Raw genomic sequence first — 23,315 nt, forward strand, 5'->3', positions numbered from 1 at the left:
GGATTCTTTCCTATCATCTTCATGGAATAATTCTCCATTCCATTAAGTTTTCACATACTGTTTTTTGCACCAAACATCAGAGCACAAGCATAAAGGTAAGTATTAAAAGTGCAAGAGAAAATAGAAGTGATAAACGAACTGGCACTTTTCCATCTCCAGTACTCTCTAATTAGAATTTACCTGTAAAACTAATCTTGAAATTGTAAAAATACTTTTAGAGATGTACTGTAAATTTCATTGGGCACAACTGGATTACTTCTAAGGAAACATCTATAAGATTGAATTGAATTACAACCAGTAAATCATTATAGCATGGTATTGTTAGTGTTACAAGAGCATCAAAGTGAAGTGCTCTCCTGATATAAAAGCAACTGCAATTCAATCAAACATGAATTTTGAGACAAATAAATCTAAAGCAGGATGCTTTCACACATGTATCATATATCTTTAGGGCAACACAGGACCAGTAGGCCCTTTTGGTGACTTGGGACCGAAAGGCTTCCAAGGATATCATGTAAGTTTATTTTCAAAAATATAGTGTGTATGTGTAATATATTGTACTGCATTACATTATACTGTGTGTATGTATGTTTGTATGTGCAAAAGAGAGAAAAAGAAAATGATTTTTGTTCAACTACAGAATAATTACCCATAACTAGAAAATCTTAGCATCCATGAATGTAGTAAGCGTGAGAGTATGCAGGGGGAGTGGGGGTGTCAAAAAAGTCAGGATGGCAATTGTGATTCCATAGTCAATGCGCCACAGATTTTTCATACACACATGCACAGCCGCCATTTTGATTTTTCACCTCCACTGTGGACACAAAGAGTTAGATTTTGTTGAATGTATAACAGGCCATATTCCTTGGAGATCCAAGATCACGCCACAAGACAAATACCATATGTTGTTGAAGAATGCCACAAAAATCAATTATCTAAACTAGAGATGTGTATTGCAACTTCTGCAAGTGGCCCCTACTTTTTTTTTTTTGAGTGGACCCCAAACCTGTAGTACCAAGCTGCCAAAAACCAGCAACAAGGTTCTGAAAAATGTACTGCAGGAAACTAAATGAAAGAGTTATGTTAATTATCTAATACAGTGTTTTTCAACCTTAGCCATTTTTAAATGTGTGGACTTCAACTCCCAGAATTCTACACATTTAAAATGGCCAAGGTTGATCTAATAGGTTTACCACATCTGCAAAGATGAAAATTCTCTCCTTGAAGCCTAAAATATGGAAAACAGGACAAATGTTTTGCCCTCTGAGATGATTACTAATCCTGGCTATCCCTTGAGGCCCTTGTTTACTGTCAATGAATCAATCAGCCACTAGCTGTAAAAGGGTTGTCTCCTCATGAGCTAAATCATCCAAGGAGATCCAAGAATATTTTTTCAGACCTGTATTGTTGTTACGTTACTGGGTAAGAATTAGAACTTCAGATAAGACATACATGAAAAAAACATATGTGGCAGTTACTGTCGTAACATAACAGGCATCTGGTTAAGAAATGTTTTATTTCTAGGTCTCACACACCCATAGAGAGGGGCAGGGCTTCAAAAGTGCAGTTGCAGCACACGTATCAGCTTTGTTGACACTCTGACCACACACATTCCTTGCTGCCTAGACTAATATGACCAGATTACCTATTACCTGATGTGGACGGACATGTTTGTTGTTTAAATTTGATAATCCTGGAGGTAATTTCATAATCAGGTGGCTATCATATATATATATTACAGGGTGAACCTGGACTGGACAACAACATAAGAGGAGCAAAAGGCTTCAAAGGGCTGTCAAGAAGGATGGTAACTGTTACACATTCATTTTCAAATCATAATAGTGCAGGTTTTATCAGAAGGTATTGCGGAATCAAATCACCATAGATAACTTGTGCCTGCAAAGTAGAATGGTTTAAGGCAAAAGGCATACAGGTAGTTCTCACTTAATGACCATTCATTTAGTGCTGGTTCAGACTTACAATGGTGCTGAAAAAAACAACTTACAACCAGCGCTCACACTTATGACTGTCACAGCATTCCCGTGAACACGTGATCATGATTTGAGTGCTTGGCAACTGGTTCTCGTTTATGACCATTGCAGCATCCTATGGTCATCTTATTGCCATTTTCAACCTTCCCACTGGCTTCTGGCATGTAAAATCAATGAGGAATGTGATTAGCTTAATGACCACGTGGTTTGCTTAATGGCCATGGTGATTCACTTAACAACTGCTGCAAAAAAGGTCGTATAATTGGGTCAGATTAGCTTAATGACCACTTTACTTAACAACCGAAATTCTGGTCTCAATTGTAGTTGTTAAGTGAGAACTACCTGTATGCCTAGTCCTTTTGTGCAAAGCCTTCAAAAGAGTGGGAACAAAGCGCCTCTTTTCAAATCGTTAAAACTGCTCCTTCACTTCACATGTGGAGACAGCCAGGAGCAGCTTCTGAGACAGCTGTGGAGGCCTAGTGAAAGATGCAGCTGCTTTAATGATTTGAAGAGAAGGGCTTCACTCTGCCCTTTACATGATGCAAAGCATCTCTTGTGAAGGCTTTGCACAGCCCTTATATCCAGACAAAAAAGAAGGATGAGTGTGACCCTTATTTCAGTGTGTGGTGTGTTATAAGAAAGGATTGAGACACTTGACATCCTGTCTTACTAGGATGGGGGTGGCAAGATCCTTAAGTCCCATCACGGCATATTAATATCATAAAAAAGAAACCTTGTGCCCACATTTTAAGTAAGACTGGGATTTCGGTGACTCCCAAATCCCTTCGTCCCCATGATGCAGTTAGCCTTAGGAAGAAAGAAAATGTGAAATAAAAGCTTTTTCTCCTGCTGAGGCTAATTGCAACCTAGTGATAATAGCGAGGGAGGAAATAATCAAAGCACTACTGATGAAAACTGAGGGGTATGCCACTAATAATTCACTTATTAAAAATAAATTGGCTTAACTGTTAGGTTTCTCCAATTCTACGTTTTGTGTGTTTCATAAGTGTCTGTGCTACATTGTCCCTTCCATGTCCTATTAACTACTGTTTTTTATATCTGGCCTAGTAGAAATGAATAGTGCAAAAAATTAAAATGTTACAGTAATTGGTGTTTGTAGCAAAAATGTTAATTAACAGAAATATTAATGCTCTATTCAGGGGGAAAGAGGATCAAAAGGTTCAGACGGGTCAGCAGGATCCCCAGGAAATAAGGTAAGAACCTTTCTCTATGCCAGTCTTTCTCAACCTTGGGAACCTTAAGATGTGTGGACTTCAACTCCCAGAATTCCCCAGCCAGCCTTCAGTTCTGGGAATTGAAGTCTTAAAGTTGCCAAGATTGAGAAACACTGCTGTATACCACCTACTTATCTTGGATGTGGCAGAAGGCTATGCCAGCATGGAATTTGCTGCCCCTCTCTCTGATGTCTCTGTTCCTTGTCACTGCAGTCAACAGCTTTCCTTCAAGGTAATGGCTGAGGACCCTAAGAGATTTTATACACTTTGAGGTTGCCCTTGGAAGATGTCAGACTAAAGGAGGAAATACTGTAACACTGGTGTAGCTTAAAACAACTTCAACCTGTCTGATGAGATGAAGGAAGTGTCACGGGCACAAAAAAGATGTTGGTTTGCACTCCGCAACATATTTATGCCATAGTTCAGTGCAACTGGGGACATTCCTACAGATAAGCTGCTGTTGCTTTTTCCTTAATAAAGAAAAGGATACAAAAATTCCAGGCTAGACTAGAAGAAACCATAACTGAGGCAGTTACTGAGGGAGCAACTTATTTTTCTACATATTATTTACAAATTATTATCAACCAGAGAGAGGACTGATTGGATGCAATGCCCCCAACCATCCCCACCAATCTGAAAGATCTATCTATATGCATGTTGGGATGCTCACCATCTAGTATGTTTTAAACCAGTGTTCATTTTTTTCCTTGTGGTGTTTTTAAAAAATTTTTACTAATTTTTTGGCAGCTGGAGAAAAAATTAGTTGTTGAACTCTGTTAATTACCACTGAGTCACTAACATAATTTTTTTCTGGTACAGCGATCATTACCAAAGACAGATTAAAGGAGTATGGAGCCTTGCCCAGGGCATTCCATTTTTAATGCAGCTCTGCCAAAATAGTTTTCTAAACACATCGGTTCTGCTACTGTTGATTAGGAAGGCCTGGATTTTCGTTTCATTGTTCCTTTGGCACATCAAAATTGCGTTCTCGTTCACTGGAAGGGAAAGACAGATAAGGTTTGTTCCAAAGAAATTCTAGACTAGTGGACAGAGAATGCTGTTTGTGTTTGTGTGTGTCTGTGTAACACATTCAGTTCAGTGGGCAGAGAACACTTTGTTCAGGAGGTCCTAAAGAATCCAAAGCCTTGTTAAACTGGCTCAGAAATATTAGAAGCAAGGAAGGAACAGGATTTCTTGACACCTGGCCTACCTCCCATTTGGAGGAGGAGGGAGATAGGGGAGGTTTGAGTGCCATGGATCCAAAGCTATTTCCTGCAGATTGTAGGATTGCTCACGTGCAATTTTCATTCTCCAGTTTTTGCGCTCTGGTGTCAAATTGGTAAGGCTTGGGTAAGTTTCCACAAAGGTTACAACAACAGAGAACAAGTTCCAATGTGACTTATAGGTGCCCAATGTCTTACCAGTAAAGGCAGAGCCATCAACAGATATTCAAATCTGGAGGATTCCAGAGCATCATGCCATCTTTTAGAATATTCCATTATTTTGCCCATCCCTCCCATTCCACAAAAATGTAGCATTCTATGGCCATTGAATGCTGTGTCATGACAGTGAATCTAATCTCTTCTCCTCTCTGAGACTGTCCCTTTTGTCTGTCTGTTGGTCTGTTTCTCTGTCTCTCTCTTATTCTCTCTCTGTATATACATACATACATGCATGCATACATACACATACATACATAAATACTTATCCAAACATTAGGCTTCCTTTTATGGATGCACTATTTTGTCTTCATAATTATCCATTTTAACTAATGGATAGCAATAATTGCATGTGCTTGTAGCAAATGGAGAATCAGGAAAAAACAGTAATACCTTGCTTAGCTGAGAGCTGCATGAGACAAATTACTACCAGCATGAACTTTGATTGACAGCATAGAAAGAGAACCATTATCCATTCCCTTACTCAGCTGCTGCGATGCCTTGAGTACAGTATTATAGTATTTAAGAGATCAAATGGCCCCCAAGCCACATAAGATACGAAAATTGTGCATATTTTTAAATGTACAGTTTTACCACTAATGCTCATGAAAAAAAGAATAGTGTTTTGAAGAGTTTCAAATTACTTCAGTCTGGGTTTTCAAGGATGCAGGTGTTTTCCCTTTGCTGAAATAAAGACAGCTACCTTGATTTGATGGAGTGACCAGGCTTTGGAAGAGTGCACAGGCTAAGACAGGATAATTCCCACTGTTTTTATATTTAAAGGTAAGGATTCTAAAAAGTGTATCTAAGGGCACTTTCACACTACATGCCAGCTCTATGAATCAGCATAACACATGTGTTCTCACAGCAGCCATCTAAAAGCATTGAGAAACCTAGGTGCTTTCCAGCTTTACCAATTACAGAGAACAAAATATGGTGCCCAGAAAGCATTTTTTGCACTGTATTTGTCTGGTGGTTTTAAGGCTGGGTCACTATGGGGAGAGGCTTACATTATGGGGAGTTGACACAGCACCTCCCATGCTCAGTGCCCTACCAATTCTCAGAAAAACCAGTGGAATGCAGATGGGGAGTAGAACCCAGGAGCTATGAGGCAGGAACTCCCACCAACTGGAGATGTCCCAACCCCACACTCTGGGGTGGTCCACCACTATAGGTTTAAACCAGATTTCTTGCCATTTTTGCTGCATTGTAGCTGAGCCAGAAATAAATCTGGCCTGATAGCAACAATACAGAATCACAGAGGTGTTGCACTAATCTTGGAGGTAGAAAATCTTTAAAAATCCATAAAACCTCACTTTTTGTTTTTCTCAAATTTTAGGTGTTCAGTTGACTCCTATATCAAATGGTTACAGAGTGTAAGCTGGAATTGTGAGCAGAAACCTGGAGAACGATGCATTTTTTTGCACACTAAGAAAGATTAATGTTATTCTCTAAGTTTTTTTTAAAAATCATGATAAAAATATACTTTTCTTTATTATTACCATAACTGGTTAATTTCTTTATTGTTGTCTATACTTGTAAAGTGCTCTGTAAAATATTGTTTGAAATTTATTTATTTATTCATTCAATCTGCACTGCCGCCCGTCTTATGTGACTCTGGGCTGCTCACAACAATTAAAAAACAAGAATAAAAATAAAAATAAAAGCAACAAACATACAACCATATTATTAAACCTCAATTCCACATAAACTTAATCACAGTCAGCAGGTGAATACAAACAATACATCCCATTCAGTATACCCCAGCCTTTCTCAACCTTTTGACCCTGGAGGAACCCTTGAAATGTTTTCCAGGCCTCGGGGAACCACTGCACATTCAGGCTCAAATAGAGGCCAGAAGTTACAAAATTATTATATTCATTTCACGTGTAGGCCTGTATATACTGTATGCATTAACAGTGTTCTTAAACTAAAAACAAAGAATGAAACTTTCCTCTTTAATGTGAAGTTGCCTGAATATGAAATAAATTTTTAAATAAATTGTGATCTCCCAGGGGACCCCTAGTGACCTCTAAGATTCCGCAGAACCCTGGTTGAGAAACTCTGGTATACCCATTGAAAAGGCTCACCACTACTGCTGAACCCCCAAGCATGGTGGCACAACCATGTGTTCAGGCCTCCCTAGAGGCCAGAAGGGTAGGGGCCAACCTAGGTTCTGGGGGAATGATGTTCCAAAGGGCAGATGCCAAGGCAGAAAAGGCTTTCTTCTTGGCTTCTGTCAGATGACATTGGAATGGAAAGTACCTGATGTGTCAATAACCAGGAAAATAAAATGTGAATATCATTTAATCCTGGCACAAAATTAAGAAGAGAATATATGTAGCTCAAGGTTGAAATGCAGAGTTCTTGGTGCTCTCTGAGCTTGGTTGTTTGCTTACAAATGTTTCATTACCCAACAAAATTAAGATTTGGCAGTAAAAATAGCACTTTCTATTGCAGGGAACTGAGGGAAACACAGGACTTTCAGGCCCAACGGTAGGTCTTTCTTAGTTTCACACATTTGCAATTAGTCTGATGTGAGGACTTTATTACTGAAATTTTTTAAGTCAGTAAAAAGGATGAGAGCAATTTGATGGGGAATCAAGATGCATAGCTGTGTATAAGAGCAACTATGGATCAGTTAATAAAAACTTGTCTTAATAAAATAAGAAAAATCAATCAGTGGAGGCTTGTCCAAACAACAACAAAGAGAAGGGTTTTTATAATTCCTTCTAAATGGATTTAGTTCCAATCAATGTGAGAGTTAAGGAACTGGCACAAGCTGATTTCTCCCTCCTCCTTTTGCCTAAAGCAACCTCCTCATTTGCTTTTTCCAACTCTGCCCCTTTGGAATGGGGCAGGTCATGATTGATAGATTGTGTGCCATCAAGTTGGCGTCCACTCTTAGCAACCACATAGATTTTCTCCAGGAGGATCTGTCTCAACCTGGTCTTTCAGATCTTCTAACAGTGTGCCCATCGCTGCTATAATTGAGTCAGTCCACTTTGCGGGGTAGGTCATAGCTTATGGAAGTTCCTTTGGCCTGATTTTCAAGGGTCCTCTCTTGGCTGCAATTCCTCATGATTCATATAGGTGGGCTGCAGGAGAGGATCAGGCATGGGAGTCAACTTCAGCTTCTGTCTGGTTCCAGCCCCATCTTACACTGGGAGGAATAATCATCTTACCTCTGTCCAATAGCAGGTATTCATAAGAGTGGGAAATCTGCATGTGTCTCCCATATCTCCCTCCAGCTCTTTTTTCCATGGCCTGAATATTACTTGTTCTTTCAGCTCAAGTAATTTCTTTCACAAGACAGAGTCAGATGGTCAAATGCAACTCCTTATAATGCAGCTTTACCCACCTTGGTGTCCTTCCAGATAATTGGAATAACAACTTCCAGAATTCTCTAGCCAGTGTTGCCATCATGCTAGAAAAGCCTGGAATATTTACATTTCTTGTGGACGTGCCAATGTACACATATGGTAGGCAAGAAAAGAGAACAAGTTACATGTAGTTCAAATTCTCCATGGAAGTGGATAGTATCCAATACAGTTTAAAGTAAATTATACTGCTAGAGGAAATGTTTAAAAAAATGGTGTTCCCAAGGTTGCTCCTTTTAAGTTACAGAATCTAATGGAAAATTATAAAATAAAGTTGATATTCAAGAACTGTCTCTTCTTACAGGGACAGAAAGGAATCCCTGGTCCAGATGGTTTGCCAGGAGATCAAGGAGTTCAAGGTTCACAGGTAGATATTAGTGTGTGCTTCTGTGTATATTCATGTGCATGTGTGTGAAAAGAAAAGGACATTACTTAATGACAGAACACACAACATTTGCAGTTAGACTAATCAATTGACTAGACTCAATCAGATAGCATCCAGGGTGGGAGCCCTCTTAGAAGTTACAGCGGGTGACATAAGAGAACAACGGTGTTCAAAGGCACTTACAGCAACTGCACCAGGCCTTGGATAGAAAAGAACATTTCAGTGCTTCAAGCAGTGGGTTCAGAAGATGCTTTGGTTGCCTTAAGCACTCTTCCACAGCCCTTGAAAAACTTATTTGCTTTTATGTTTTAATGACAGTTTGGCATCTTATTGTTAACTCCCTTGAACACTGTTTGTTAATGGAAAGACTTTATTTATTTATTAAATTTATACACTGCTCATCTTACCACAGAAGTGACCCTGGGCAGCTTACAGATAATATATATATAGCTCTAATGGGCAAACAAGCACATAAATAAAAGAAACAGTTGCCTTTTAAATTGTCCCCACTTCAAATAATGAAATTATTTTTTGCATTTAGGAAAATTTAAAGAATAGCTAGTGTATATCTGTATTAGCATATGCTGAAAAATCTAAGTGTGAGACAAATATGAGCATGCATACACGTCTTCCTATTTTGCGTGACAGAAACAAGTCTAAATAGAATTATATATAAATAAACATATCTTGCAAGTCTAATAATGTTATGTCTGCATATGATTTGTTAAGAAGTTTTCTGAAGCCTACCTAATATTTCAAAGCTATAATTTGTTTTCCCATATGGAAATTGGTATACAGTATATTTCTGTTCATTAACATGACTTATCAATTTTTTATAACATTTACTAATTATTTTTATTGCCATGTTTTTGGTTTCTTTTCCCAGGGGACAACTGGTATTCCTGGAGTGATAGGAGAAAAAGGACAGCCAGGAAACCGTGGCCGTCTAGTACGTAACAATCTGCAATTCTCTTAACGTTCATTTTTTTAATGCAGTGTTTCTCAACCTTGGCAACTTGAAGATGGGTAGACTTAAACTGTCGGAATCCCCCAGCCAGCATACTGCTAAGTTGCTAAGGTTGAAAAATGCTGTTTTAAAGCAATGTTTCTCAGACCTTTCAAAGTGGGGCCTAATTGTAAATGGGTTCAGTAGGGTAATACACAAAATAGAAAACATGTTCTGATTAATCATTTTGAGTGGCTTGTGTTCTGATGAAAGAAAACTTTAATGACTCAAAGAGTTCCAGAAACAACAGGACCTCAGTACAAACTGCATGGTCCCTTCTTTTCCACTGTCAGGACACTAATTCTTGGGATGGCAGTCCACATTGACTGCTACCAGCCAATCAACTAGCAAATAACATTGGCCAGAATGATTATTTTAAAATATTTTTGAAAACATTAAAACAAATCCTCAAGGGAAGCAATAGGAACACAGCTCTGCTGTTACCCATTAAATGTTATATTAGTTTAGCATCAAAAAAAGGCTCTTTATTTATTTATTTTACCTGGCTTATAAATCACTCCAGCTGAAGATGATTCTGAGCAGCCTATGATTCCTATCTTTGTAACTCAAATAAAACTCTAACAATCCATAAAAAAGCAATATGTAAAAATTGGACGTACAATAATAAATGCCCCAAAATTAAAAAACCATTTCTCACCTGAGGAAGTAGTGATAACATTTTGGACCCCAGAGCCTGATGAAACAGTCATGTTTTTACAGACTTCTTCAAAGTCAGGAAAGAAGGGGTCAAGCTATTCCACAGGGGGCCAACAACTCAAAAAACAGAAATATCTTTTCAGTTCTCTAAATAAACCCAAAGCATTGAGCCACCACTTTAGCAGGACTAAACAGCTAATCTTGTTACTATCCCTTTCAGTTTTCACCTCTCTCAGTTTGAAGATAAGCAAGGCAATTGTTAGGTTGAGCTGGAGGCAGGATTGGAATAATGTAGAAAAATGTACAAGGAAATCCAAGAATTAATATTAAGTAATATATATGGAAGAAAGTTAAAAGCCAGTACCCCAAAGAATTTCAGCAATTACAATTAATAATGGAATCACTTTATTTATAAAGGCAATGTTTACACCTCTTAAGTTTAGTTTTTCATCTCACCCTTTCTATGGGCTTCTTTGGGGTAAGCTATTTTATCTCCATCTATCAGGTTCTTATCTGGTTCTCCCTGATTGTATAAGAATTACACTCTTATAGCACAACCTGTGCTTTAATCCATTTCTTTAAGGTTATATGATTTTTTTAAACAAAAATTTGGGGCTATATTTCGGTATTCTCAATCCAAAGTCTTAGCAAAATTTAGCAACATCTTTGGTACACATCTTCCCTCCTCCTCCTCCCAGACACAAGTCCAATGTGGTCTGTTGCTCTTTGCTGCTGTTTTGTTTCCTCAGAGGGGTGGCTGAAGAAAAGGGGTGCTGCTAGTGCAGTGTTTCTCAGCCTTGGCAACTTTCAGAAGTGTGGACTTCAACTCCCAGCATTCCCTAGCCAGCCACATCTAAAAGTTGCCAAGGTTGAGAAACACTGCTCTACAATGGCCCAAGATAACATAGTTTCTACATCTTTAAGTGCAAGGTAAAACATAACTTTAACAAGACACAAGAGCAAACAGAGAATGCACACACAAACACCAAAGCTCAACAAACTAGCCCAAACACCAAACAGCCTTTACAATTTTAAGTATTTCCTGAAGTTCAGCAGCAACAGCACATAAGAGTATGCAGTGGATGGACACACATACAGAAGCTCCATAAACCAACCAAACCAAACATGCCCTGAGGTACAAACTACAAAAGACTTTGTATTTACACAATTTCAGCAGCATTAGCAATATTTACAAATATTACATGCATACACCCATATTTCTTTGCATTAATTACCTGAAAAATAAAGCGAAAAACAAGGTTTTTCTGTGGTTGTGATGCAACCTATCGACTACCTATATAAGTTCTAATTTCCAACAATAGAGGGTTTTTTTCTTCTTTGCTATTTTAAAGTTACCTGTCAGGCTTGCCACTCTGAATAATTGTCCTCTGTCTGGCAATGCGCTTTAAGCGCTGTTTCCCTCTCATGGCTGATAGCTACTATTGTACTGACTGGGCTGTAAAAAATCTGGAAGAAAAAGGTAATGCAATTACAGACCATTTAAAAAAAAGCCCAATTGCATTATTTGGAACAGTTGGAACATTTAAAATGATACAGCCACATTTTATTCTGATCTTGAAAGAAAGCTCTCAGAATATGAATGTTTTGCTTCCTATCCAACCATTTCAAGGTTGGAATGATTCTAAACTGACATATTTGCACATTTCTATTATTTAGCCTCATGGGATCTACTTGCAGCTAATGCAGCCATCCACACCCTACTTTATCTCTTTACAACAGAAACGAAGAAGGTAACCCAGCCAGAGATATCCCAAAGCTGACCTGGGAATTCCAATTCACAATTTGAGAAGGGAAAAGAATGGAGAAGATAGGAAGGTTCAAGAAATGTTCTGCTCACTTTATGGATGAGAAAGGAAGTGTTTCTGTCAACATTAAACATTTGCTACAATCTTTGTTTTGTTTACAGGGAGACACTGGAGTTGAAGGACCTGAAGGAACTCAAGGGAAGCCTGGATCCAGAGGGAATAAGGCAGGGTTCCCCATTTCTGTTACTGAACTTTTCCATTCAAAGTTTAAAGTATGCCTATGCTGTAGATCAGCCTTTCCCTCCTTGATAATTTCCAGATGTGTTAAAACTGATTGATTGATTATACACCATCAAATCAGTGTTGAGACTCCCCAAATTCCCAACTATTCTATATGACATGCTCAAGCGAAAATGTTGAGAATTGGAGTCCTAAAGCTTGCAGAGAACACCAAGCTATGGAAGGTTGAATGTTCTTTAATTCGGTTTCTTCAAGATTTATTTTCCCCCAAAACCTCCAAACACACCACACACAATTTGACACTTAAGCTTTTTGATTTTAATGGCCTTTTAATGCTGCATTCAAACATAAACCATCAGGTGCTGCTTTTCCCGTTACTGATGGAAAAAGGACCAGTTGATGTTTGCCCATCTTGCTGGAAACTCAGAGCTTCTGTTCATTAAAATAGAGGCAACTCTGCATCATGTCAAAATAGAGGCAACTGTACTTCATGTCAATTATCAAAAGCAACTGAAAGAGTAATAACAGCATAGCCAGGAATCCACCAGATGTGATATCAGGGTTAAGCTGCAAGCCAACACTGTTAAATTAATGTTGATTATATAAACTATGAGTATTCGTCAATATTAAAATAAAGCCAGTAGCTTAGAACTTGCAGGTTGATAAACCAATCTATTTAACTGTAGGGAAAATGGTCCCCAAAATACCTGATCTTGATTTCATATTTAAAATATTGGCAGTGTATGATTCTAGCATCATGTATTATTTTAGAATTATCTATACCTCTACTTATGTATGTCACATTTGTTTATTTCTCATATGTAATAACTTACTTATTTTGGCAAACAGGGAGAATCTGGGGAACCTGGAAAGAAAGGCAAAATGGGTTTCCCTGGCCAGCAGGGAATGAGGGTTTGTCATTTATTTTCATTGTCTTCTTGCAAGATATTGATTGAAAAAACAAATTGCCAAATGATCAAAAAGGGATGTGAAATGGCCCATATAAATATACAGAGGCATTAAACAAAGGATGTACTTTCTGCCAAAAATACCGCACTAGTTTTGCTCAGTAACTTTAAAATCTTAAAAGGTTTGTTCCCAAGAGGCTTGAAAAACTTGCGTATCAGTCTTCCTTTAAAGTGTTTAGCCCCTTTTAAAATTGGACTAATTTGCACTTTCACTGAAGACGATTGAATCCACAATACTGATACCAGATACATAAAAACCCAAAGATATCCAAGTCCTAATGAATGGAGCCCATAACCTGCAGGGCAAGAAACTGGGTTACTCATCAGTCATTTCCTTCATTTATAATGTAAGTCAAGGTTTTTTCAAATTCTGTGAATTCATCGTGAATGATAAACAAATTAGTTTGAATCCCCTCCCTCATGAATAAAAGTGGGGTTGGGAAAGAAATAACACCCTTACTTTAATACATTTAAATCTGAATGCTCTATAAAATAAAACAATTTAATAGGAAATGCTTTAAAAATCCAATTTCAAAGTATATTTTTACAAGGGAAAATGAGATTGTTTACTTTTGCAATAATTCCTGAAATCTGACCATTCTAATTTTTTCATTCCACATTTATTTTTGATCTGTATTGGCTTTTTGTAGCAGCAATTGAAGAAAATCCTGATGCTCACAAATAGGAGTATGCTCACAGCTTTAAATCCTTTGTACTCATTTTGCATGCTGATTCCAAAATTGAAGAAAATACATTGTCAGAAATCCCCCCCCCTTTTTTTTCCTTTTCTTCTTTCCCTTTTAAATTTTAATTTATTTTAATCACCTTCTCTGCTGTCCAGCTTCATCCCTGATTAGGCTGCTAGATTCCATTGCTGGGCTGGAAATGGAGACCCTGAGATTGTTAGTTCTTGGGGGCATTAATTTGCCATCAGACAACATTGAGTCTGGGTTGGCTCAGGAATTAGTGGCCTCCATGGCAATGATGAACCTTTTCCAAGTCATTGAGGGCCCCATGCATGCGTGTGTGTGTGTTTGTGTGTCTCATATTAGATCTGGTTATTGTCTTAGGGCTGTTGTGACATGATCTGGTAGTGGAAGACCTTACTATTATTCCATTGCTGTGGACAGTGTTGACAGAAAGGGAGAAGTTGTATCTCTGGGCCCTCACTTGGGCCTCACTCTGGGCCCTCTTTTAACATCTACATGAAACTGCTGCAATAGAAGTCATCTATTGGTTTGGGGTCCAGTATCATTGGTATGCTGATGATACCCAGGTGCATATCTCTCCAGCGCCAGGAAACTGTTTGGCTCTGGATGGGGAGGAACAGACTCAGTCTCAGTTGTGCTAAGATTGAGTGGCTGTGGTTATTTCAGCCCCTTGGATCTGAGGATTTTTCATCTTTGGTCTTGGATGTTGTCACACTTCCCCATTCAAGACTAGCAAGCAATCTGGGAGTCTTCCTGGACACACAGCTCCTGCTCATGGCCAGGAGGGCCTTTGCATAGGTTCATCTGGTACTCCAGTTGTGCGCTTTCCTAGACCAAGGCCAGACAATCACTCACATCCAAGTGGATTACTGCAATGCATTTTACATGGGGCTACCTTTGAAATCCACTCAGAAGGTACAGCTGGTCCAGAATGCAGTGGTGTGGGCAGTGGTAGGTGCATCACATTATGCTCATGTGTCTTCCCTGCTTTGTGATTTGCACTGGTTGCCATTTGGATTTTGAGAGCAAATTTAGGGTGCTGGTTATCACCTTTAAAGCCCTATACTTGTATAGCACAGGGCCTGGCTATATGAAGGACCCTCTATCTCCAATAGTTTCTGCCTGCCCAGTGAGATTAAGCAGAGTGGGAGCATTCCAGGTCCCCTCAATCAAACCTTGTCATTTATCAGGACCTAGATAATGCGTTTTCTTTGCTGCAGTGACTGCCCTCTGGAACAGCATTCCTGCAGAGCTTCATATGACTCCCATCCAACAGCTGTTCTAAAAGTCATTAAAAACATGGCTTTGCTCCCAGACCGGGGGTCAGGGTGGATCCTGAACTTTTGTTAGTTTTTGGTGGTTTGGGGTATGTGTTTCATTCTTAGATGCATATGTTTCTTTTCATTGTTTGTTCTCTTTTTTTCTGTGTGTCCTGTAAGCCTCTCAGAGTTTTTGGGTAGGTAAACAGTCTCCAAATTGAATAAATAAATACAAGTTTACTGCTATTTAATTTTTACCCTTAGTATTATTGAGGTCAGAGTTTGATGACCATGTCTGAAACCAATTTTTGAAAAATGTCAGGATGCTCTCTCAATTGCTCATGGCTCCCTTGAGGTTGAGACTCACAATTTGAGGACTCTTGTTTGAAGTGCTTCTTCTGTTATTCGATGTAGCTTGGATTCTTGTTGGGACATCTCTTTTCTACCCACTGTCTGATCTGAATTCTACTTTCTCAGTATCTTTGTAACCCTCAACAGATGTCACTACTTTTCTTCTCCACTCCTGCACCACCGTTCTTTAAAGAAAAACAGTATCTAATTCCAGGAGCTATTGGTCTTCTCTCAGTCTTTCTTTCACTGGCTGGATTTCTCCATCCCATTAAATTTCTGTACATTTCTTTTTCTAATCTCATAATTAGTTTAAACAGAGTGAATTTCCCTGCACATAAGCAGTTTTCATGCCAAGATCCCTTTAACATGTAGATGGCTGCTAATACATTATTCTGGAGTAATTTCCGTAGCTGCAACCCTGTTTCGTTCTTTTGCTCCAATTACATTCTTTGCTGATGCTGTAGAAGTGAGGGTTGCATTAACACACAGCATAGAAAGAGACACTGATCTCAGGAGCTTTGATTTCTTTTCTGAGGAAAAGCTGTTGTAAGATTTATTTTATTACAAGCAATAAGGTAACGAAGGCACTACATATTAAAAAGTTAATAAATTCAGTGATTTGAAGAAGATATAAAATAGAAGTGTTTGTGGAGTCCTTGGTGCTCTCTGAGCCTTGTTGTTTTCTTGCAGATGTTTCATTGACAGACTAGGCAAGATCTTCAGTGTGAACAGGGAGTGAGACTTGCTCTCTGTTTATATACCGTGGTTTGTCCTGCTTGTGTTGGTGGAGGTGTTCTTCTCTCCTTGGGAGTTCCTTGATTGGGCTGTTGTTTGCTGCTTGGTTGATTGACTGAGTTAATAGTTCCTTGATTCATCAGCAACAGACACATAGAGGTAAACACATTTACATACCATTCAAAATCATCCTCTGCCAATGTCTTCCTCACCCTTTGATCAAGTTGTAAGGTCCATCTGGCACAACAACTTACTTGTCCTGCTGGAACAATGACAGGGGTAAAATATGTCTCTGGCCACATCTGACTAGTAGATGTCTTCAAATGTAGACATAAAGGAAGGTGGTCGTTTTCTAGATGTGGAAGTACCTTAAAGGACTCTACTGAATGTAATAATTTAATAGAGACTAGCATATAATCAATAGTACTTTTCCTAGTCCCAGCCATAAATGTATATTCTCCTGGGTGATCACTTTTAATAGACCCATTTAGTATGTACAGATTAAACTTGTTTGCAAACTTGGCTAGACAAATCCCAGCATAGTTAAATCTTTTATCTTTAAAAAGGCATACAAGAGTGGCATCAGGTAAATTGGGAGCGTGGGTTGGCAGATACTGCTGAAATTTAGAGAACAGTGTATGGTCATCAGGACCTAGCCTGGCGTTAAAATCCCCCCTGAGTAGTACCAAAGCACTAGGGTATTCCAGAAGGAGGTTATCAACGTACTGCTCTAAATCTGACCACATTGCCTCAATTTTGTCTCTTCTTTGTATTGGCGGGAAATATACATTAATAATTAATAAAGAAATATTTCCCAGATCTAAGAGTACGGCCATAGTTATTTGATTAAGTGGCTGAATGGATTTATGACCTACTCTCAGGTAGAAATAAGAATTCCCAGTCCACCTTTCATCCACCCTGGCCCTCTGCCAGCGGTTGCCTCCAACTTGTATGAATAATAGCCATTGAATACAAGATCATCGGCTGTCCAAGTTTCCTGTAGCAAAAGTACATCCGTATCTAACAAGTGATCTAAATGGTTAAGGCCTTTGTTACGATACCATCCGGCTATACTGTATTCCACGAAATAATTTTCAGGGGATTTATCTTATACTGGTTTGCATACCGTCAGGCCATATGCATTAGTATCTTTGATCTAGACAAACCCTCTTTATGACCCAAGTGGGTCCCATCCATATCCCCATCTTCTAAAGAGCCAAGGTTGGAAATTTCTAAGGGTTGCTTGTGAACTTGGGCCACTGTAATAATTTTTGCTTTAGTTGTTTCCACTTGCTTCTGTGTGATATTAATACTTGTAGTGTGGGCAAAAGGCTCCTCTATCTCAGATATTACCTCTAGATTTGGTAATTCTTGGTTCTCATTGACAACTTTCTGCCTACAGGTAGTTTGCTCTCTCTTTTCAGTGCATTCATATTGTTGTCCCAGGTGAGGATTTTCTTCTTGCATTGTTTGAAGTGTTAAATTTAATAGAGGGTTCGCTGTGTGGCAAGTTGCCATTAAAGCTCCTTTTAAGTTGTTTAATTTCTTAAGTGTATCAACTTGTCTATTATCTGGTGGAACACTGGATACATTAGTTAAGTTTCCTTTCAAAGGATCAGGAGGCAACTGAGTTGTTATCAGGTGGAGAGAATGTTTACTATTATTGTTCCTTGGCATAGTCTCCATTAATGAAGTGTCCTTGGGTTTATCTGCAGGAATAATTCTACTATGAGTTAAAATTCTAGCGCTCTCTTGATTATACTGAATTATAAGGGGACTAACTTCCTCTGAATGAAAAACTTGGATTGGAAATATTGAGAATATATTCAGAAAAAGTTTCATTTTTAGAAGCATACTAGGTATCACAGAAAGACCAAAAGTCAACAGAATCTGTTTAAAGCTGCCTCTGGCTGGTAGCCAGTCTATCTTTTGTAAATCCACAAATCGTTTCTCACATCGTGGTGACTGACTTAATTATTGGAGTATAGCTCTTTTCATCTCCCATTTTCCTCCATTAATTCTATTAGTTTGTATTTGAAGGGCTATCTTATTGGGTTGTAAATAACATTTACCTAATACAGGTATTTTACCCTTTTCATCTATTTCTATACAGTTGTTTGTCATTTTCATATCTTCCCTTTTAGCTCCTAATAAAGGGTTAACTTCAGAGGCTGAAACTTCCCTTCCTCCGCAGCCTAACTGTGAGGAGCAATGTAAGTGTAAGCCCTTAGCTTTATCAGAGGCCTCAGTTTGATTTGCATGATTCTTACCAAATTCAACAAGGGAGTCTTTTAAAGAATCAACTTGAGTTTTGATCATAGTCAGTAAATCAAAGATTGAGAGAACTATCTGTGCCGTCAATGGACTGTGTCTGGTTATAAATTCCAACGAGTTTTGGACTTCCAAGCTTTTATGATCAAGGAGTCCTTCCTTATTTAACTGTTCAGCAGCTGTGCAAACCGCAACAGCCTGTGGGGAAGGAGTATTTTCTAGCAATGATGAAGTAAACTCCAACAATTGCTGACTCTCTATCTCATCCTGTAAGTCCCACTCTAAAGAATCCTTTCTATTCAGTAGGTAAGTCGGGGAATCATAGTTTACTGATGAGGTTCACTTGTGTTGTTTATTCGTTTACTCGCTTCCGACTCTTCGTGACTTCATGGACCAGCCCACGCCAGAGCTTCCTGTCGGTCGTCAACACCGCCAGCTCCCCCAGGGACGAGTCCGTCACCTCTAGAATATCATCCATCCATCTTGCCCTTGGTCGGCCCCTCTTCCTTTTGCCCTCCACTCTCCCTAGCATCAGCATCTTCTCCAGGGTGTCCTGTCTTCTCATTATGTGGCCAAAGTATTTCAGTTTTGCCTTTAATATCATTCCCTCAAGTGAGCGGTCTGGCTTGATTTCCTGGAGGATGGACTGGTTTGATCTTCTTGCAGTCCAAGGTACTGTCAGAATTTTCCTCCAACACCACAGTTCAAAAGCATCGATCTTCCTTCTCTCAGCCTTCCTTATGGTCCAGCTCTCGCAGCCATATGTTACTACGGGGAACACCATTGCTTTAACTATGCGGACCTTGGTTGTCAGTGTGAGGTCTCTGCTCTTAACTATTTTATCGAGATTTGTCATTGCTCTTCTCCCAAGGATTAAGCGTCTTCTGATTTCCTAACTGCAGTCAGCATCTGCAGTAATCTTTGCACCTAGAAATACAAAGTCTTTCACTGCTTCTACATTTTCTCCCTCTATTTGCCAGTTCTCAATCAAGCTGGTTGCCATAATCTTGGTTTTTTTGAGGTTTAGCTGCAAGCCAGCTTTTGCACTTTCTTCTTTCACCTTCATCATAAGGCTCCTCAGTTCCTCTTCGCTTTCAGCCATCAAAGTGGTATCATCTGCATATCTGAGATTGTTAATGTTTCTTCCAGTGATTTTAACTCCAGCCTTGGATTCCTCAAGCCCAGCATGTCGCATGATGTGTTCTGCGTACAAGTTGAATAGGTAGGGTGAGAGCCCTGCCGTACTCCTTTCCCAATCTTAAACCAGTCCGTTGTTCCGTGGTCTGTTCTTACTGTTGCTACTTGGTCGTTAGACAGATTCTTCGGGAGGCAGACAAGATGACTTGGTATCCCCATACCACTAAGAACTTGCCACAATTTGTTATGGTCCACACAGTCAAAGGCTTTAGAATAGTCAATAAAACAGAAATAGATGTTTTTCTGAAACTCCCTGGCTTTTTCCATTATCCAGCAGATATTGGCAATTTGGTCCCGAGTTCCTCTGCCTTTTCTAAACCCAGCTTGTACATCTGGAAATTCTCACTCCATGAATTGGTGAAGTCTACCTTGCAGGATCTTGAGCATTACCTTACTGGCATGTGAAATGAGTGCCACTGTTCAATAGTTTGAACATTCTTTAGTATTTCCCTTTTTTGGTATGGGGATATAAGTTGATTTTTTCCAGTCTGATGGCCATTCTTGTGTTTTCCAGATTTGCTGGCATATAGCATGCATTACCTTGACAGCATCATCTGCAAGATTTTGAACAGTTCAACTGGGATGCCGTCTGTATTTTGTTGCCACCTCCTGAACAATGTTGCGAACTTCTGTCCATAGTTCCCCGTGGGACCCTATCTACTAAGTCCAGTTCCTTAAATCTATTCTTCACCTCCACTGCATATTCCTTAGGAATATTAGTGAGCTCATATCTAGCTGATCTGTCGGTCTTCCCTAATCTCTTTAGTCTGATCCTAAATTGTGCAATAAGAAGTTTGTGATCAGAACTACAGTCAGCTCCAGGTCTTGTTTTTACCGACTGTATAGATGTCCACCACCTTTGGCTGCAAAGGATGTAGTCAATCTGATTTCGGTGTTGTCCATCTGGTGAAGTCCATGTATAAAGCCGTCTCTTAGGTTGTTGGAAGAGAGTGTTTGTTATGCAGAGTGAGTTGTCTTGGCAAAATTCTATCAGCCTATGTCCTGCTTCATTTTGTTCTCCCAGGCCATGCTTACCTGTAATTTCAGGTGTCATTTGACTGCCTACCTTAGCATTCCAGTCTCCCGTGATGAAAATAACATCTCTTTTAAGCGTGTTGTCCAGTAGGTGCTGCAGATCCTCATAGAACTGCTCTACTTCAGCTTCTTCAGCATTTGTGGTTGGGGCGTATATTTGGATCACTGTGATGTTAGATGGCTTGCCCTGAATTCGAATTGAGATCATTCTGTCGTTTTTTGGGTTGTATCCAAGCACTGCTTTAGCCACTTGACTATTAATTATGAAGGCTACTCCATTTCTTCTGTGGTCCTCTTGTCCACAGTAGTAGATCTGGTGGTCATTTGATGTGAAGTGGCCCATTCCAGTCCATTTCAGTTCACTGACGCCCAAAATGTCTATCTTTAATCTTGACATCTCACCAATAACCACATCCAATTTGCCCTGGCTCATAGATCTTACATTCCAGGTTCCAATGGTGTGTTGATCCTTAGAACATCGGATTTGCCGTTCACCACCAGCACCGTCGGCCGCTAGCCATCCTTTCAGCTTTGAGCTAGCTGCGTCATCACGTCTGGGGCTAGTTGAACTCATCCTCTGTTCCTCCCCAGTAGCATTTTGACCATCTTCCGACCTGGGGGTCTCATCTTCCGATGGTATACCGACATATCTCTGGTTGTACTGATCCATTTAGTTTTCACGGCAAGAATACTGGGGTGGGTTGCCATTACCTTCCCCAGGGATCGCATTTAGTCTGACCTCTCTGTCATGACCTTCCCATCTTGGGTGGCCCTTCACGGTTTAGCTCATGGCATCATTGAGGTGCTCAAGCTCCAGCACCACGACAAGGTAACGATCCTTTGCTGAAGGAGGTTCGCTTACTTGTAACAAATCTGTCCACCTTCTGTTGTTTCAGCGGTTTAGATGAGAATTGCGTTGCCGAGGGAGTCCTTTGTCTCTTCTTCCTTTTCCCCCTATCAAAAGATATGTAGTATAAGTAAAATATTAATAAGCAAGGGAGGCTCCGTAGTAGGATAACAAACTATCTAAAGTTGAATGGAGAATTTAAAATGCAGTAAAATAGAAATAAAAGGAACTTGTTAGAGGAGCTCATTACAAGACGTTGCAAGTGGGAGACATTCATCCGGAAGTCAACACCCTCAAATTTTGGTTCCGAATACAGAGTTCGTGGCCGAACAATCAAACAGTACATTATACCTTAATCAAGGAACTCTTAACTCAATCAATCAACCAGGCAGCAAACAACAGCCCAGTCAAGGAACTCTCAAGGAGAGCACAGCACCTCCACCAACACAAGCAGGACAAAGATGGCTACAAGATGGCATTTTGGAGAGCAGATGAGGTGATTCCGAGCTTTTTTTTTTTTCACATGAAAAAGCTCTAGGCTCCAGGAGAAAACTGTCAAGCCCAAAAAACAGCACATGTTGCCAGCTCTGCTTGCAGAGCCCGCAGACACAGCTGCTTGGTTGGCCATGTTCCCACCAGAAGTTAATAGGTATTTAATTTATAACTTCCCCCTTCTTTATACAATTTACAGTGTTTATAGACATTTCGATCTTAAAAACCATACTGTAAGTGTTTGTATTAGCCTTGCTGCACAATGTGTTGTGTATATGGAAACCATTATTGCTTGAATTTGGTTAAATTTATAAACCACAGTATATAAACAGAGAGCAAGGCCCACTCCCTCTTTGCACTGAAGATGTTGCCTAGTTTGGCAATGAAACGTCTGCAAGAAAACAACAAGGCTCAGAGAGCACCAAGGACTCCATCATTCAACTCTGAGCTACAAATATTCTCTTTGATTGATAGAAGTGTTTATCTGTTCTAGGGAGAAGAAGGAGCTGTTGGTTTTGGCAAAACAGGAAGGAAAGGATCAAAGGTAATCACATCAAATTAACTGTAAATTTGGGCTTGGATTCTTTTGAGAATATTATAGCACAATTCACAATTTCGAGGAGTACAGAAGAAAAAGGCAGTATTAGGTAAATGGGGAAAAGCTTACACAATAAATTATGCAATAGGGAAAAGTTTACACAATAAATTATGCTTCCCTGGGATGGATGAGCACCTGCTTGTCCTGTGAACTGAATCCTACTTTGACTGATTGATTGTACAACATCAGGTCATGATGGGGGGTGTGGGGAGGGTTCCTAGGAGGGATGAACAAAGAATGCTGGAGTGTATGCCAGGTGTGAGGGTCATCCCAGCCACCCACCTAAGGCAAACAGGCACCTATATTGGGCAATAGCAATATAGGAAGAGGCTGTAGGTGGATGATCACTTTAGTGACAACGGCAAAGGCATCATTTCATACTGTGTGGGAGAAGGTACTGGTAAACCACTCATGTATTTTACCAAGAAAAGCACATGGATAATAGCTCACTTACTTCGCCTTTTAACATTTTAGCTCCTGAGGATGATTAGCTTGGCTCTGGTTAGGAACTGTTTCCCTAAATGCTTGATTTTTCTATTTTGCTAAACTATGTTTTCTTAAGTAAATGAATTTCTTGTTAAAAATTGATAAATACTTCTAGAAGGTAATTATAAGATGCCTATTTTCATTAAAGGGAATAGGAGGATTTCCCGGTGACCTTGGACAGAAGGTAAGTCAATACATATAGCCCATAATTGCATTTCTTACAATATATTGAACTGGTTGAATATACTCAAATTTCTAGAGCAATTG

The 23,315-nt window shown here is 39.4% G+C and overlaps 1 protein-coding gene across 1 annotated transcript in view; it reads left to right on the forward strand.

Moving 5' to 3' along the window:
• Positions 1-23,315, forward strand: part of LOC134497943 (collagen alpha-6(VI) chain-like) — a 62,311-nt gene that overhangs the window by 31,512 nt on the left and 7,484 nt on the right. The window contains exons 19-28 of the mRNA XM_063303980.1: positions 452-514; positions 1,742-1,807; positions 3,152-3,205; positions 7,126-7,161; positions 8,350-8,412; positions 9,317-9,379; positions 12,021-12,083; positions 12,949-13,011; positions 22,458-22,508; positions 23,197-23,232. Coding sequence (XP_063160050.1) covers positions 452-514; positions 1,742-1,807; positions 3,152-3,205; positions 7,126-7,161; positions 8,350-8,412; positions 9,317-9,379; positions 12,021-12,083; positions 12,949-13,011; positions 22,458-22,508; positions 23,197-23,232 — 558 coding nt within the window. The remainder of the gene's footprint in view (positions 1-451; positions 515-1,741; positions 1,808-3,151; positions 3,206-7,125; positions 7,162-8,349; positions 8,413-9,316; positions 9,380-12,020; positions 12,084-12,948; positions 13,012-22,457; positions 22,509-23,196; positions 23,233-23,315) is intronic.

The sequence above is a fragment of the Candoia aspera genome, chromosome 4 (genome assembly GCF_035149785.1).
Source record: "Candoia aspera isolate rCanAsp1 chromosome 4, rCanAsp1.hap2, whole genome shotgun sequence".
Lineage (NCBI taxonomy): Eukaryota > Metazoa > Chordata > Lepidosauria > Squamata > Boidae > Candoia > Candoia aspera.